A 15668-nucleotide genomic window follows, 5' to 3' on the forward strand; every position below is an offset into this window, starting at 1 on the left:
CTGATATTGTGTTTGCTTTCTGTACTCTCCTTATGTTAATTGACCCCATTGATTCTGTCAGGCCGATCCAGAGCCTACAGACTCTCTGCCTCCCCGCCCCCTTCAGCACACATTTCACCTCAGTTCATTTTCCGTTAGCCAACACGCACGTACACACAGAGCTTTTCGCATAATCAAGGTGTGGCTTATAAATACATATTTCACAGGTCGTGGAATTTCTATTTGCTTCTCTCCGGCCCCGTAATGACCACATGCTGTTTTGAAATAACTATAATGAGAATTTCTGTTTTCTCAGCAAGTATGTGCTGCTCTGTATGCTCATTCATACAGCTAAGCAATTGTAATACAATAAGGGGCTGGCCAAGATGTATGAAATGTCATATACAGTCACCTCACAGTGCTGTGAGATTGGCTAAGCAGAAGCAACAGCAGTATAGAGTTATGAGAGTACTTACTGTCTTGGCTCGGTCACATTATGGTCCAGTTATAAGCACGTGAGTGACAGTGACTGATTGTCCCAGCCGGGCTTATTATCGCCTGGTGTTAGATTCAAACTGTCTGAGTCAGATCAGCTGTGTTCTTTGACACCCCCCCGCTCCCCGTACAAGTATTACAGGGGAAGTACAGAATTAAAGCTCAAATTTGCATGAGATCATGATTGGAGTGTTTTATCACCATACTTTCTAAATGGCAGAGTATAGCAGAACGCGGTGGAGTGAAATGGGCCAAATGTACCTCGTGGTGCAGCAATTCATCTTTACAAAAGTCTATTTCTGCTAGATTCCTTCCCCTGACATCCTTTCAGGTACAACGTTTTGCATGTTCCATATAATCCTTCTTTCTCTCGGTGAATTCGGCTCTGCAGCTCTACCCTGCGCCTAGATTAGGGTGCTGGGAGATGTGGAAAATGAAATCTTTTGGAAGCAGCCTGCTGTGATATTGCAAAGTTCTGCTGCCCTCACACCTATGCACACCCTTTCACCTTTACAATATTTATTGTAAGCACACACTCGACACTTTCTAGCGCTGATGGATGTTGTGACTGAGGGCTGCCTTCCTCTCCAATCACAAGTCGGCATGATAGGCAGCTCGACTTCGGCTCCCAAGCATTTCTAATTAAACGAAAAGAGATCCAGGCAGCATTTCTCTGTAATTCTCAGATCGTGCTGTGATTGTGATTCACAGTGTAAGCAACCGAGGAACTCCGCACTGCCCTATCGTTTTGACACCTGTTATAATTCCTGCAGCTGATAAATAGGGGTCAAGGCTACCTGGAATTGGTCTAGACTAGATATGTAAAGTGCTCTGTCGTGCTGGAGGAGAAAAAGAAAAGAGAGGACAGAGAGAGGACAAATGAAAGGAAAGAAAAGAGCATGGTGGAAGCTGAAACCGAGGGCTAAACTGCACAGGGATATAACGATAGACCTGCCTGTGCTACAGACTTAAATGAACCAGATTAGATTTACTCGCCAACACTATAATCTAGACTGTGAACGCAGGGCTTTAATGTATTATGTCATGGCCGGCCAGAGAAGAGCCATGTTCAGCGATTGTCTCTAATGAGCTCACCCATGTTGAAGTGCAAAATAGGCTGACATTAATTCTTAATGGGGGCATTAAAAGCTTAGTTAATGGAGAATAGTGAGCATTTGTGATTAACTGGCCAAATTAATAGCAAGTGTCACATTTAAACTTTGCTGAACTCTGTGTGCTGGCCTTTCTGTAGCGAGCAGGGCTTTGCGAATTGCATCAGAGTGTATTCTGGATCTGCAGTAAGAAAATCCCCAAGAGAAAACAAACAACTCGAAGGCTTTGCAGGGAGAGAATGGTGTCATTCGGCTTTTTGCCATGAAAAGTGTAGAAAGAAAAAACAACCCATAAGCAATCATTCATAGTCCACCTCTCAATACTGTCCAATTTTCCTGCTCTGTGTGTGGCTCAACAGGAAGTCTGTCAGGTTGTGCTGAGGAGATTGACACCTTTATAGTTCATTCTCACAAACTTTGACTCAAACAGGTGAAAATAGAGCTTTTTTTCTTACCGTTGGTGTTTTAAAATTTTAAATTCAACCTTCATTGTTCTGCAAAGTAGAGAGCACAAAACACACAAGAGCCAATTTCTCTCTGTCAGCTGTTAGACTGACAGAGAGCGATGTCCTGCCCACCCGATTCAAACCTCAAGCTTTATCTTTAACAACAACACTTGATTTCTTTCGTCTCTGACCCTGCAGCCGTTTGTTATTTTTTCACGTCTGTAACTCTTCAAAGGCCTGTGCGGACTGTTTAACGCAAGGTGCATCAATCTGTGTGCTCGATATCAGTTCAGAATGACGGCGCCGGTTTGTGTTTGCTGATGCAACCCTCTGCAGGAGATTGTTACCCTGGCATTAGAGAAGAGTTTTTGAAAATCATAACAGAGGAAAATTTGGCTGGAGCTTTTAAACGTCGACTTCTTTCCCATTTGCGAGGTTTTCTTTTCACGTCTGCGTAATAAACGGGGAAAAGCTAGCATGCGATGCATCTGATGCCTAATTAAAAAGCCATTTGTATTATGACCCTAAACTGTTTCAAATCGGCATGCTAACATGTCTTTTTCTTTGATGAATCCAAATGATTTATGCCATATCCCCGTCTGCCGTTGCTTCTTTCGGTTTTAATGGGAAGCACATTAATCAGTGGTAATGCTTTCTGTGTTGCAAATGAAATTGATGTGACATTGTGTCGCCCATATGAAGTAACTTTGTTAGATAAAACTGTTTTTTGTGGCTCTGTAAAGAATTCACTCTCAATATTTAAGAGCTACCTTATGGTTGCATCACAAAGCCAGTAGACCAAACTCATTAATCATTGTTTTGGTTCATTTAATGAGTGTGCATCAGTGTGAGTGAATGCAGTATTCCAGGTTGAACTGGAACTGGCTCATAGTTCAGTCAAATAATGAATACCACACTGATAATCTTAAATTGAATTCAAATTGAATTAATTAAAATAATATTACTGTGAAAAAATATAAGGAGGGGGGGAAAGTAGTGTTGTGAGTGCTTTGATAAGGTAAGTTAAGGAAAAATTTATACAGGATAATAAAGATAAAATAATACAACGCAAAGTGGAACCACATACTAAGCAGTGCTCATGCTTGGCAAGATGAGATAAGATATACTTTTTGTTTTCCAATGTTTGGACATTTCTTTAACAGCAAACAAGATATTAAACACAACCTTGACAGTTTGCTCAGTAATTAAAATGCTATATAACAAAACAAATATTTAAATAAGGTAAGAAAAATGCAGACAAGAGGGGAGCTCAATAAATTGGAAAAAATAGATAAAGAACAACACAAAGGAGCTTAGTAATTAAAAAATATGTAAATAAAATAATTTAGAAAATAGTGAGGAGGGAACTAAAGACGGAACCCTGCCATAGCAATCACAGAAGTGATGTCAGGTCTCTCTTCTCCCTGGACTCTCCGATACCGCTCCTCCCACCTCCAACACAAAACCAAGAAAAATAAATAAATAACAGGCAGCCTGGGGGACGTCGTCCCAACGTGTCATTCCCCCTTCTATTGAACTGTGACAACACCAAATTGCCACATTTAAGCAGAAGTTCTCCTGGACTTTTAGCCTTTCCACTCCCCAGAGTCATGCTGCTGAGACATACACATCAGAGCTCATTTATTTTGATAGCTGGAGACTAAATGAGTGATTAAACAGGTGAAGCAATTGTTATGGTTATAAAGTGGATATTTTAGAGAGACATATTGCTAAAGAGCCCAATTCGTTCCAGTCCATTTTTAGAGCCAGACTTTTTTCTACAGGTTATAAAGAATTCAGCCCACACATACATGCATATAGAGGCCGCCGCATAGCAGGAGAGCTATCCACTCCTCGGTCGTCCTCACTCTATGGGACACTCTCTGTTCCTCTCTACGATCTCTTGTTAGACTAAAAATCAATCCCATCGTGGAGTAGCAGCCCATTTGTCCTTGGCTTTGATAGTGGCGTGGGTCAATAAATGGCACCGCACCGCTTCTCCCTCGTTTGGCCTCCCAGCGAAACCTCTGCTTGGCACAGCAATACTCTGACTGGAGTTCATGATAGATGGCACAGACATGTGAATGGAATCACTGGAGCAAATCAGAGCTACTGGGCACCACTGACATATTTTCTTGCTCTCCCCCTTTTATATCAGGGTAACACATCAAATGCTAAAAGGGCTGCTTATACTGTAAACCACCCAAAAGCTGTTTGCAGGGGCTTTTGTTATCCTCTAGGAATACACGGGTTGCTACACAAGAGAATAACCAGCTCCCAGTTTGGATTCTGGAGACTGACACTTTCCTTTTTAATAAGAAGTTCCTGTTAAGGGAGTTTTTCCTTTCTGCTGTCTCCAAGGGCTTGCTTAGCAAGTAGTATGATTTTTGCCGTTTCCTTCAATAATTGTAGGGTCTTTACCTCCAAATGTGTGTATATATGTATACATATGTGTGATTAAATATGACAGATAATCATTTTGGTCATAGCAGGATAGCTGTAGTACCATTTATGTTGGTAGACTTTTATTTTATTTATTTTACTTTGTGCAATCTACACATGTAAAGAAATTTATGGGCCCAACTAGTGGCCACATAACCCTGCACAATGATGCTTTGAGCAACATGAGGGGATCACTCCATGTAATCCCATCATGTTTAAAGGAGCTGGACCAGAGTCCATCCTGCCAACGTTTGTATTTAAATGACAGCTCTAGACGAGTCGTTTGGCTCAAAATCTTTTCCCATCTGTGCTGCTGTCCATCTCCAGGTTTATCTGAACAGTGTTGTGCAGGTTTTCATGCTTCTGTAGCTACAATTAAGTAGGGCTGTTCGATAACGATATAAAAACGTCTATCGTTTCATTTTATGCTATCGTTTGTTTCGTGGTGTTGCAAAATAAACTGTTTACTGCAATATTTTTTCATCGTTTTGATGGTCACGGTAGTGGCTATATTAATTTCTTAAAGTTCTCTCTTTCTCTTATATTTAATATAACCACACTACCAACGGACAAGCGACTGTTGTGGTTAGCAACAACTACGGTAAAACCATCGCGTGTCCGCTTGTTTATCTTCCACATAAACCTTTCACAATAAAGCTCAAGATCCTGTTGAGACTTTTCAAAATAAACGTAATCATGTAAAAGAGTATGCAGAGTACTTACGGATGAGAAGCAAAAAAGAGCTGCCAGGTGCTAAAAAATAAACCTTAGATTCAAACGTTAGAACAGGCTTTTCCCCGCAGCACGCCGTGTAATAAATACTCACAAAGAAAACGGCGGCCGTTACAACTTATGTCTAAAAATGTATAGTTTCATGCTTTGGTTAAAACACTCGACTCCAGATACACGACGCCCAGCTGGAAACACTTTACGCAAGTCGAGCTGCCCGCGATTCTCAGAATGTACAGAAAATGTAAAATTTTTGTGATTTATATCGTTATCAGGACGATAGATGTCTTATATCGGGATATGAGATTTTGGTCATATCGCACAATTAAGTATTCCGGTCCATACTTAGGTTGAGTTACACGTGTAATGACTAAAACCAAAGTAACACTAAGACAAGTAGTTTAAAAGGTTTAGGAATGAAACAATAGTTTAGGTTCATGTCAGCATAGTCACTAAACGTAAAGTCAGCTAAACAGAATTACTTACTGCGACATATACAAAGACAGATGTTTGTAACAGTAAAATGTTGAACAATAACTTGTGATGTATGAAGTGTTATTTCCTGTTTCCTGGTTTTGGTATTTTTTTTAAGTGCAACAATAAAAAATGCCACAGAAGTTATGGGGTATTCACCATGGAAACGGCTATCAGCGGTCTACAGCCACAACATTCGAGTGACAATGGCCAAAATAACTACTGGTGACGCAAAGTGGTTGGGTCCCGTGTTAAACTTTTTTCTGTTTTTTGAAATGAGTTGAAATGAGTACTAATGAGACCGGAAATTGACATTTGAAAAGGTATTAAAAACATTAAAGAGTTATCAGGCGCCCAGACCTTAACCATCAGCTATAAAGTCATGCTTTACAAGGAAATAACTTACCGTGTGGACAGGAAGGCAATCTGTGTACAAACGGGTCAGACACTATAGTCAGAATCCTCGAGCAAGCTGGCACAGATCTGGCATGTGTTGTATGTGTATATATATATATCTCTATATCTAGCTCTAAACAAACACTGAGTGAGAATCCCACGAGCTGTGCAGTTATTCAAGCACAGACTCATCTAAATGTATCCAAATTATCTTAAAAGAGTAGTTTACAGTTTTCATACTGAACCACGGTGTGTGTGTATGAAATGTTTGGGGGACCCATTCTAGCCAAAAAGTTGCTGCTGAGATTTATTGCCTTTGACCAAAATGTCACACAAACAGTCTGAAACTGCCTCTCTTTGAGCCACTACTGTTCTTGTGGTTACAAAATATTTATTGGTCACAAGGAAAAAGGAAGTTGGGAAGTAGTCATCAGTTAATGAGTTAACGGTAAAAGATCAGGAGATTTATTTCCATTGACCTTTGAATGCTTAAAATGCTAAAATACTATATTTGCAGTTTGGTATGTACGTAAAATGTTTCTCAGGAATTCATTTTTTTACCACGACTGGCCTCGAATCTCTCGGACACGATGGGAAACAGTGTGTAGCAAACTAGGTTGTCAAATTAATTTCCTTAGTGTTAATAAAAGACAGCTTAGCCTGACTAAGAGGAACATAATTAACAAAAATCCTTTAATTTACTTGATTGTCCCTTGGATGAACTTGTGATTTACTAATTAACCTGTTGCAGCCAATTTCCCTCAGTCCCAGTAATGAGCAGACTGGTGAATGCAATCAGCCTGACTCTGTCATTATGCGTTATGAATAAATGTATGCATTACCATTATTATCAATTACATGTCCTACAATACATAATCATGCATAAATTATGCATATCTATTCAGCTCCTCACCTATTACGGTAGCTCTTTTCTGAATTGCTTATTCAGAAACAGCTCAGCTAACGGGCACGCAGTCCCCAACACTGACCCACATGCACAGACTCACACAATCGACACTAACTGGAGTTTCCCAAATTCTCCAAATGATCTAAACCAAAAAGGCCAACTGAGAAAACATTTGAATAATGTGTGGTCACATGTGGGGGGTTACAATACTTTCAACAGCTAAAGTACGGTGGGACAGACCCTCCTCAGCAAAGAGCTGGAACAGCTTGTCACTTCCTATTCGTTGCATCATGTGGCTCATGGTCTCGGCTACTTCCTCTTTTCACTACGTATCAATACTAGACGACAGTATTTACTTTCCACCACACGCGCCGGGGAGGCTGTATGAAGAACAACTAGTTTGAGGACTTCATGACGATTTACATATTCGATTTATAATGGATGGAGATCTGCTGTCTTTGTCATCTTCCTCCTCGTTATCATCTTCAGCAGCAGAAGGAGAACCAACAGGAGGACAGAAAGATGCTTCACCTAAAAGTGACAGCAGCCTTCCTCAGAGCCAACAGGAACCCAAATCAGCTGAAGAAGAGTTATGGTGAGTGTGTAAGTGTGTGTGAGTGCGTGTGTGTGTATTTCTACTTATGAAATAGAAACAAAAACAGGAAAATATGCGGTAAATCATAATCAACAAATTTCCCACATGTGGGACTAATAAAGGTTATCTTATCTTATCTTATCAATCACAGCCTCAAATCCACTCATGGTAAGATTTATGTAGGCAGGATTGCATAGATGGCTACCTATAGTGTCCAAGGGGTGCTGAGTTTCTGTCCACCTAAAAAAAGTACATAGTTTCAGACCCCAAGGTATACAATAAATTTTAGAAATGCTTTAAAAAGACTCAAAGTCCCATTGTAGATAAAAACCTTTTAAGTGACATGTTTTTAAAGATATTTGTGTAGTTTTACGAGGAAGTTCCCCTCAGCGAGAGGAGGAATAAAGAGTAACTGCGGAGTTTCCCATGAGATCACCAAAAAAACGTAGGCTTCAGTTCACTGTTTCGCAAGACTTGGTTTAAATAGAAATACCACCAAAATGTCATTTCTTGCTTAATGTCAAGAAATCAAACTTTAAAAAAGTATCATTTAAGTGTCTTTTATGTTTCTTACACTTATTTCATGGTACATATAAAACATATGCGTGTGACTAATATTCTTTCTTCTCAATGGGGGGTGGGTACACTTTATCACAGTATTTACCCATATGATGAGTCTTAAAATCAGCCTCGTCCGCCTCCTCCTGTGGGGCTTTAACTGTGGCCACCCCACGCACAAGTAGAGTGATATTTGTCAGGGTTACCAGCAAGAAGGAAAGATTTTTTTCTGTCTACCTCTTTATTATATGCCATGACAGTAAATTACCATATTGCCGCAGAAGGCAGTAGCATTTTGGTGTCCTTCCGAGATGGCATATGATTGAAAACTTAGTGAAACTGGGTCACGGAGTGTGTATCGACTGTCAAAGCTGGAAGAGAAAAAGCTCTGTATCAGGGAGACATGGAGCATAGTTGCTTCAGTGGGATGGCTGAATACACAGTGTTAGCTTGCCAAGACAGGGTTTTTGGCATGGGTGCATTTGTATTTAATGCCGCAGTGGCCACTAAAGTTAGGCTCTGTTTCATTTCATTGTGTTTCTTTACAGCTTCTGCCCTCATACTGCACCTCCCAAACTGCAGAGCAGAGGGTTCATTGTAGCTGATTTCCCTATTAGTGACCATAAACAGTCTGTGCTAAAGCCCTTTGTGCTCTCGTTGAGCCCAGAAATATGACAGATGGCACAGTGTAAAATTAGACAAGCAGTTTTAACCATGGATACACTTGCTTTTTGTATAATAACCGTTTCAAATCTCAGAACAGGCTTTGAGCATTTTAAACGTACCAAAGGAACTTTTGCAGAATTTCCTCAATGTTTTTTGAAAATATCACCTTTTCAGAGAACAAGGGAAAAGTCACTGTTCTGAGTGTTGTTAACAACATTTATTTTGTTATCCAGAGCTTTCAGCAGTTCTTAGAAAAGCATAGTTTTTAAATGAACTTTGGTTACTAAGAGAGGTTATACAGGGCACTGGTGTATTTGGAGGAACTTTTGAGGTTTGTTTTGTCGTTGCTAAGCTAAACTAAAATGTTGCTGGTGCCCAAAATTAGTAACACTGGACATAGAATGAAAATAATAAAAAAAAAAAAAAACTTCCCTTAATACTGTTCCTATAATCACGAGAGGACACAGAATGTATAGTCCCATTAGAGAAGCTGATTTACCTGACAGCAAAGTTATCTATTTAAATAAAGGTTAGTAGTAGGTCCAAGTAGGGTTTGAATCTGGTAGCTGGGGCCTTTTTACATGTACTTTGACTTCCTGGTAGCCAGGTTTGGGGGGATTCCCACTGTCCTATCTCTATCAGCCCTGACTACGCCCTCTCAACCTCTGACAGCTGAGATAGGCTTCAGCTAGAGGTGGGCAGATCGAACCAGATAATCATTTTTTGGAAATTAAAAGAAATATACCACAAACATAACACATGTTATTTATGGCCTATAGCAGATTTACAGCTTTAAACAAGAGAAGCCAACCCAAAGTGCTTTAGAGAAAGGTACATTTGCATTCCAGATCACCAAAATCTCCAGAAATCCCAGTTTCTGTCACCCAAATGCAGAACTAGGAAGACAAAAGTAAAGTAAAAATCACAGCTTTACTCAACACTTAAAAAACAACGACTAACTAAACTACTGTAGGGATGTACGCATGGATGTAAACTCATACATCATGAGGGAGAACACGGCAAAGAACAAAGGGAGACAGTACACAGGCAGGAGGCTACCAAAGTAAAACAGGAAACAGCACACTCGATCAAGACCGAGACACATGAATTTCACATAGTACTGGACCACAGATGAATAAACATGAAAGCAGAGGGAAATCAGACAAACACGGGGACATGACCAGGGAGATAAAGGATAACAAAACTCGGAGACAGACGAAAACAAGAGGCACTGATGACAAGGCAGAGACGAAACCAAGGAACAGACTAGACACGAGAAGAGAACTACACTGCTCTCTCCTGCATACGCCGTCTTCACAGGTATCAGTACTGTATCAGCAACACTGGCCCTGTATTTACTTGGTATCAGATTGATACCATGTGTGCAGTATTGCACAGCACTAGCTTCAGCAACCCTGAAATGGATAATGGAAGAAAATGGATGTATGGTTTATTTATTTTAACAGATTACATCACATTTATATATAAAAAGAGTCTTTGTAGCAATAGTAATAATAGTAATAGCTTCAAAAGTTAACCCATTGTGCCATTTTGCTCATGTTTAGACTTCCATGTTCCTATTTGTGGCTATTGCCTTGCTGCTTTCTGAAATTGTGTAACACAGATTTTCACATAGCAGGACACTGAACATAAGTGGATGAAAGCATGTGTTTGCGGAGGAGTTTAGCCTTGAGGGGAATGAGGTATGATCGCAAATTGTTATTCTTTGTAGTACTTAGCTCTGTGAGGTTGCGGCAGTATTTTTGTGTTAAGAAGCCCTGCGGCCTGCGTTCACTGTTTTGTGTGTTCCTCTGTGAGCAGATACCCCACCTCCCCACCCTCGGGCTTCTTCTCCCCCTTTTGACTGCTTAGCTGTTTCTTTTTAAGTAGAGCTCCTATCAGAGCTGGTAGAAAGGAAGCTAGTTTGACTAATTAGACCTTGCAAATATTTTTCGTTCCTGCGTGCAGTTCAATAGAAAAGTGCATTTTCCAGGGATCATCACCCACGTTGTTTCCATGGGCTATCAATGCGCAGATACATCGGATAGTAAACAAACTTTGATATGCCAGGAGAGACACTGAGAAGAACATCGCTCTGTGTGTGTGTGTGTGCCTGAGTATTTTGAGTACATAATGTGACTATGCATTTGTGTGTGTGTGTGTGTGTGTGTGTGTGTGTGTGTGTGTGTGTGTGTGTGTGTGTGTGTGTGTGTGTGTGTGCGTGGGTGTGCATAATGGCTCCTATTCGATTCCCTGTAAGTGCACTCTACGGGAGTGGGCGTTCAAAAGTACCTTGACTTTTTTTTAAGTGTACATGTGCTGGCTTATTAATGGAAATCCTTTTCTGATGTTCTTGATCGTGATTTTATTTAAGGCAAACTCCATATCCTCCTCTGGTATGTATGCATGTGTAAACAGCATCTGTGTGTCGGTGTGCAGGGTGCAGGAGGAGAGTCCCGTGGCTGACAGGCTGCTGTCCACAGAGGAGCAGGTGACTCTGATCACAGAGAGTCTGACAGTCACCTCGACTGACCAGGAAAAGCTGCTGCTGCTCAACAAGAACACTGAGCTCCGCAGAGTCAACAAGGAGGTACAGCATCGCATTAAAACCGGCACATATTCTCCACTGGCCCGCATTTTATTGCTGATGTTGGCAATTACATTTAGTTCTCTCTGAAAACCAGAGGAGAACTGTGGGTGTTGTGTGAAAATTGCTGCAAAGCTGTGAAGAACCATCATTTGAGTTCAATTTTTCACTATTATACAACCAGGGCTTCCTGATTTTAATTAGTTGCTTCTTAATAAAAAAAGGAAACCGAGGGGGGGGGGGTAACTAATGCATTTAGAGTAAGAATGAAGTGCCCGGCTTCAGTTTGTGATGCCAGCATTGTTGTGACGACAGACAGAGTGACGGCAGTAAAGATTAAATGAACGAAGCTATTGATTACTGCAGTGGAGGCCTTGGCAGTAATGACTGTTGTGTGATGATGATGGTCATGATGATGTGTCACAGCTGATGAAGCTGAACGAGGACTGGGACCAGGTGTACCGCAGTGCCACGCTGCGTCTACAGCACAGGCTGGAGGCTTTGGAGCTGGAGAACAGCGCAATCAAACAGCTAAACAACAGACTGCTCCTCAAAGTTGAACATCAGCAGGTAAATGCAAGCGCTAACACACCACCACCGCACAACTTATTCCGGGCATTTGCTTATATACTGAGAAGTGGGTGTCGTAGACGAGGGGATTCCTAAACAGTTATCTTGCAGCTGTTTTAAATAGCCATCGATAATAGATGTGGTTTGCATGTGTGATATTTATTGCTATATTTGGGATTGCAGAGTGCAAAGGAGTACTATGAGCAAGCATTGATGCAGGAGCTAAAGAAGAACCAAGAGCTGCAAGAATATATCAGGCTGCTAGAGAGCAGGTTGCACCACCCAGGGAGAGACTTCACACCTGCCAAACCGGTATTGCTCCTGTCAGAGGGTCTCACCTGTACCTGATCGCATTGTGCATTTTCTTTTCTTTTTTTCAGTTGTATGATCACAGTGTTGCTCATCTCTTTGTCTTTTTTTTTTCCATCAAAGGGAAGCTTTACTACTGTGATGCGAGGTCCAGCTCTGGGCCCCGGAAGTCATCCTGACCTGTCTTGCGGCTCTGCGCAAAACCCTTCACCCTCCTTTTTCCCAGCTTCTACCAGCCCAGAGGCTGAGTATCAGCGAAAAGGCCAGGCCAGCAGTTCCCCACTGGGAGTGCTGGAAAACTCCAAGCAAGAAGTGCATGATTTAAAAGAGCAGCTGGAGGCACTGAGATGTCAGGTGGGCTGCTCTCTTCTGCACAGCTTCCAGAAATGTGTCTGTTTCTAATGAGAGGAGAGCAGAATTGATGTCGACTCACTGTTGCCAGGGAAAGATTTGCTTAATGCTGAAAGAGACTTCAATGAAGCGGTGAACGGCACCACCAAGTGGTGGCTCTGTGCCGCGCAGACATTCATAATAATAAGCGTCCGCAGATTGCAAAATACGGCTTTAACGATGGCTCGCTGCCGTGTTTTTGTCTTGTGTCAGCAGACTGAGATATATGAGGCAGAATATCAGACAGAGCACAACGACCACAAGCACACGCTGCAGGAGAACCGAAGGCTGAGGAAGAAGAGAGAGGAGATGCGCCAACAGGTGGCACTACTGCAAGAACAGGTAGTGTTTTTGTCTATGCACAAGAGTACACACTCACACAGGCAAACACACCCACATTCATACTTAAATCCCTTAAGCAAAGATTATGAAACCTGCCTGCTGTCTGATCTTGATGCAAACCTTGCAAAATAAATGTGAACAAACAGAAAATTCATGCAGTGACTGGTTATTTCTTTTGGCTTATAGTGTCAAACTAGAGACTTTAATGCCATATTTTTATTTATGTAATATGTTTAAACATATTGTAGTAGGCATATATGATTAATCCACAGCTGCTCCAAATAAAACAATATACGGATTAAACCCCTTTCAGCTTCGACCTGAATGTCTTAAAGATGTGTTTGTCACTGGAATCTCGTGTGTTTTTCTCATCAGCTTAAGATATATGAGGATGACTTCAGACGGGAGCGGTCGGACAAACAGATGCTGCAGAGGCTGCTGTTACAGAAGACGTCTGAAAACAAAAACCCTGTGCTCATCCACCGCTGTAATAATGAGCAGCAGCTGCTAGGGGGCGACAAGAGACCACAAAATGGAGAGAAAAGGAAACAGCACCACCCACTCTGCCCAAAGCACCCAAACAGGGACAAAGAGTCAGTGTGACACTTAGAGGGAAAGTGAGCCATGTTTACAGAAAATGAGTGCCTGGTAACATCAGACTCACTAAATGTGTCAGCAGCTCGCAAAGGATCTTGAGTACTAAGTCTCGTCTGGAAAAGCATCATTAGACAAAGTAAAACTCTTCATGTAATTTTTTAAGCACTTCAGCACAAACATTTGCCAGTGTGTACATAACTCTCACTGCTGCAAGTTTGAAGTTTCCTTATAGTGTAAAAAGAACAACCTTATGAAATATTCCCTTCACAGCCGAAGAGAAACTGAAACAAAAAGAACAGAAAGAGAAGTAGGAGACCAGAACTGAGCGAGAAGATGAGTGAACCAAAAACTGTAGTTTGAGCTAAACAAACACCTCACAGATCCTCAGCTGACAGCTTCACTGTTTGTGCACGAATGTGCTGGTTTGTGAAAGGAAGTAGCTACACACTGCTGTACATATGACATCATCACTTAGAGCAAACATAACCAGACAAGTTTCAGAAGAAGGTTCTTTCTTTTATTTTTAAGGAATATTTTGAAACTATAATGACGTTGTTACTTAACATGACAGTTTTCAGCTGTGCTAACTCGATCACTTACCCACATAACTTAACTTATAACTTAATAATTTAGCAATGCGGGACTGATATTGATTGAAGATGTGCCTGTATAGATAGTTTAGTCAAAATCAGGCATGATTTATGAGTGTAGTTCATCACACTTGCATCGTTTCATGTTTCCGATAAAGTGTAAATATGCTTTTATTAGGATTAACATATTTAAGTTGCCTTTTGAATCTTTCACTTCATTGCAACACTTTTGTGTAACCCTTTTTTGTAAAAGGTCATTTAATATCTATAATGTTTAATTAAAGATACAGATAATTAATATCACTAACAATTATATTTTTATTAGTTTGTGTAATTAAAGATTGTTTAAATGGCATATATTGCATATACCATGGTGTTGGTGGTTTTGTAGTACATTCATGCTTTTACTGATCAATGATCATTCCTGACATCTCACAAACACAGACAAGGTGTTATGTTATGTTATTAACATAAGGTTTAGCGTCATACTAGTCATCATAATAATGCTTATATATGCATTACAAATTATTTATTCTCATATGGATTCATAAATGACAGTTGTGGCTTTATTAAGCTATCTGTGTAATGTTCATAGATACTAATTGGCTAATATACAAAGCAGTTATTAGCCAATTAGTAAACATTATAAAATAAAGCATGATTTGATGATCAATTTTAATACATGTATTCGCATTGATTCAGAATACCAACACAGCTGTGCCGTTTATGTGGTTCTTCAGTGGACGCATTGCACTGAACCATCAAACCTATTTGCAATTTCAGAAAGTTGTACAAGGAAGGTTGAGTGGGGTTTTTTCCTCAGAGATTAATATCTTTGCAGTCTGAAGGAAGCAGTTAGGGCTGCTGCACGTTTTTACTGCTAAGTGGTCTTTGTCGTCACTGAAACCAGAAAGAGTGACTGGAGGGGTTTTCCTAAACAAGATTTTCCACTGCATACTTCTAGGTTTTTGTAACAGACTGTGAAAGGTTGCCTGTCTTTGTATTAAAGGGTCGTTACGTTTATTTGGTCACTGATTAATTGATTTTCACAGATATATTTAAAAGGACAATTGCTTGTCAGCACCAAAGTGATAGAAGGAAGTCACTGTGGAAGCTGCTCTTTGTCACACTGAAACCGATCTGCATCCTCAAACTGATGGGTTGCTTCTACGCTGCTCATTTATCCCTGTTTTCCAGTTTATGAATAAAATATATTGTTATTAATTTTCCCACAAGACCTTGACTCTAGTTTGGTCTTTTTATCAGCTTTTATCATTGAAATATAATGACACAAGTTATGGTTATGGTTACAAGGTTATGCTTTTATTGCATTGGCACTGTGTTTGGGATTTTTTGCCATGGTGAATAATTAAGCCGTTCGCAACCAGGTGCTTTCCAGATGGTGTTTTACGGTGGATCAAAAGAGGTACTGACATCAGTGACATCAATCTGGACAAGAGCCCAAACACCAGTGGCTGAAATGC

General features: G+C 40.6%; 1 protein-coding gene across 2 annotated transcripts; it reads left to right on the forward strand.

Annotated features, from left to right (window-relative positions):
• The first annotated feature begins 7361 nt into the window (after positions 1 to 7361).
• LOC146638617 (uncharacterized) lies at positions 7362 to 13730 on the forward strand. Of its 2 annotated transcripts, none has more exons than XM_085370089.1 (7): positions 7362 to 7575; positions 11239 to 11389; positions 11813 to 11956; positions 12140 to 12268; positions 12389 to 12619; positions 12869 to 12997; positions 13373 to 13730. In XM_085370089.1, the coding sequence occupies exons 1-7, from the start codon at positions 7418 to 7420 to the stop codon at positions 13598 to 13600; spliced, it is 1170 nt and encodes a 389-aa protein (XP_085226215.1). In that variant the 5' UTR covers positions 7362 to 7417; the 3' UTR covers positions 13601 to 13730. The 2 variants fall into 2 exon arrangements, with proteins under 2 accessions (XP_085226215.1, XP_085226218.1); XM_085370092.1 differs by having other exon boundaries at positions 12872 to 12997.
• The last annotated feature ends 1938 nt before the right edge of the window (positions 13731 to 15668 follow it).

Source organism: Diplotaxodon limnothrissa, linkage group LG2 (assembly GCF_057381915.1).
Source record: "Diplotaxodon limnothrissa isolate DT_005_m linkage group LG2, D_limnothrissa_male_GT1.1, whole genome shotgun sequence".
NCBI classification, from domain to species: Eukaryota; Metazoa; Chordata; class Actinopteri; order Cichliformes; family Cichlidae; genus Diplotaxodon; species Diplotaxodon limnothrissa.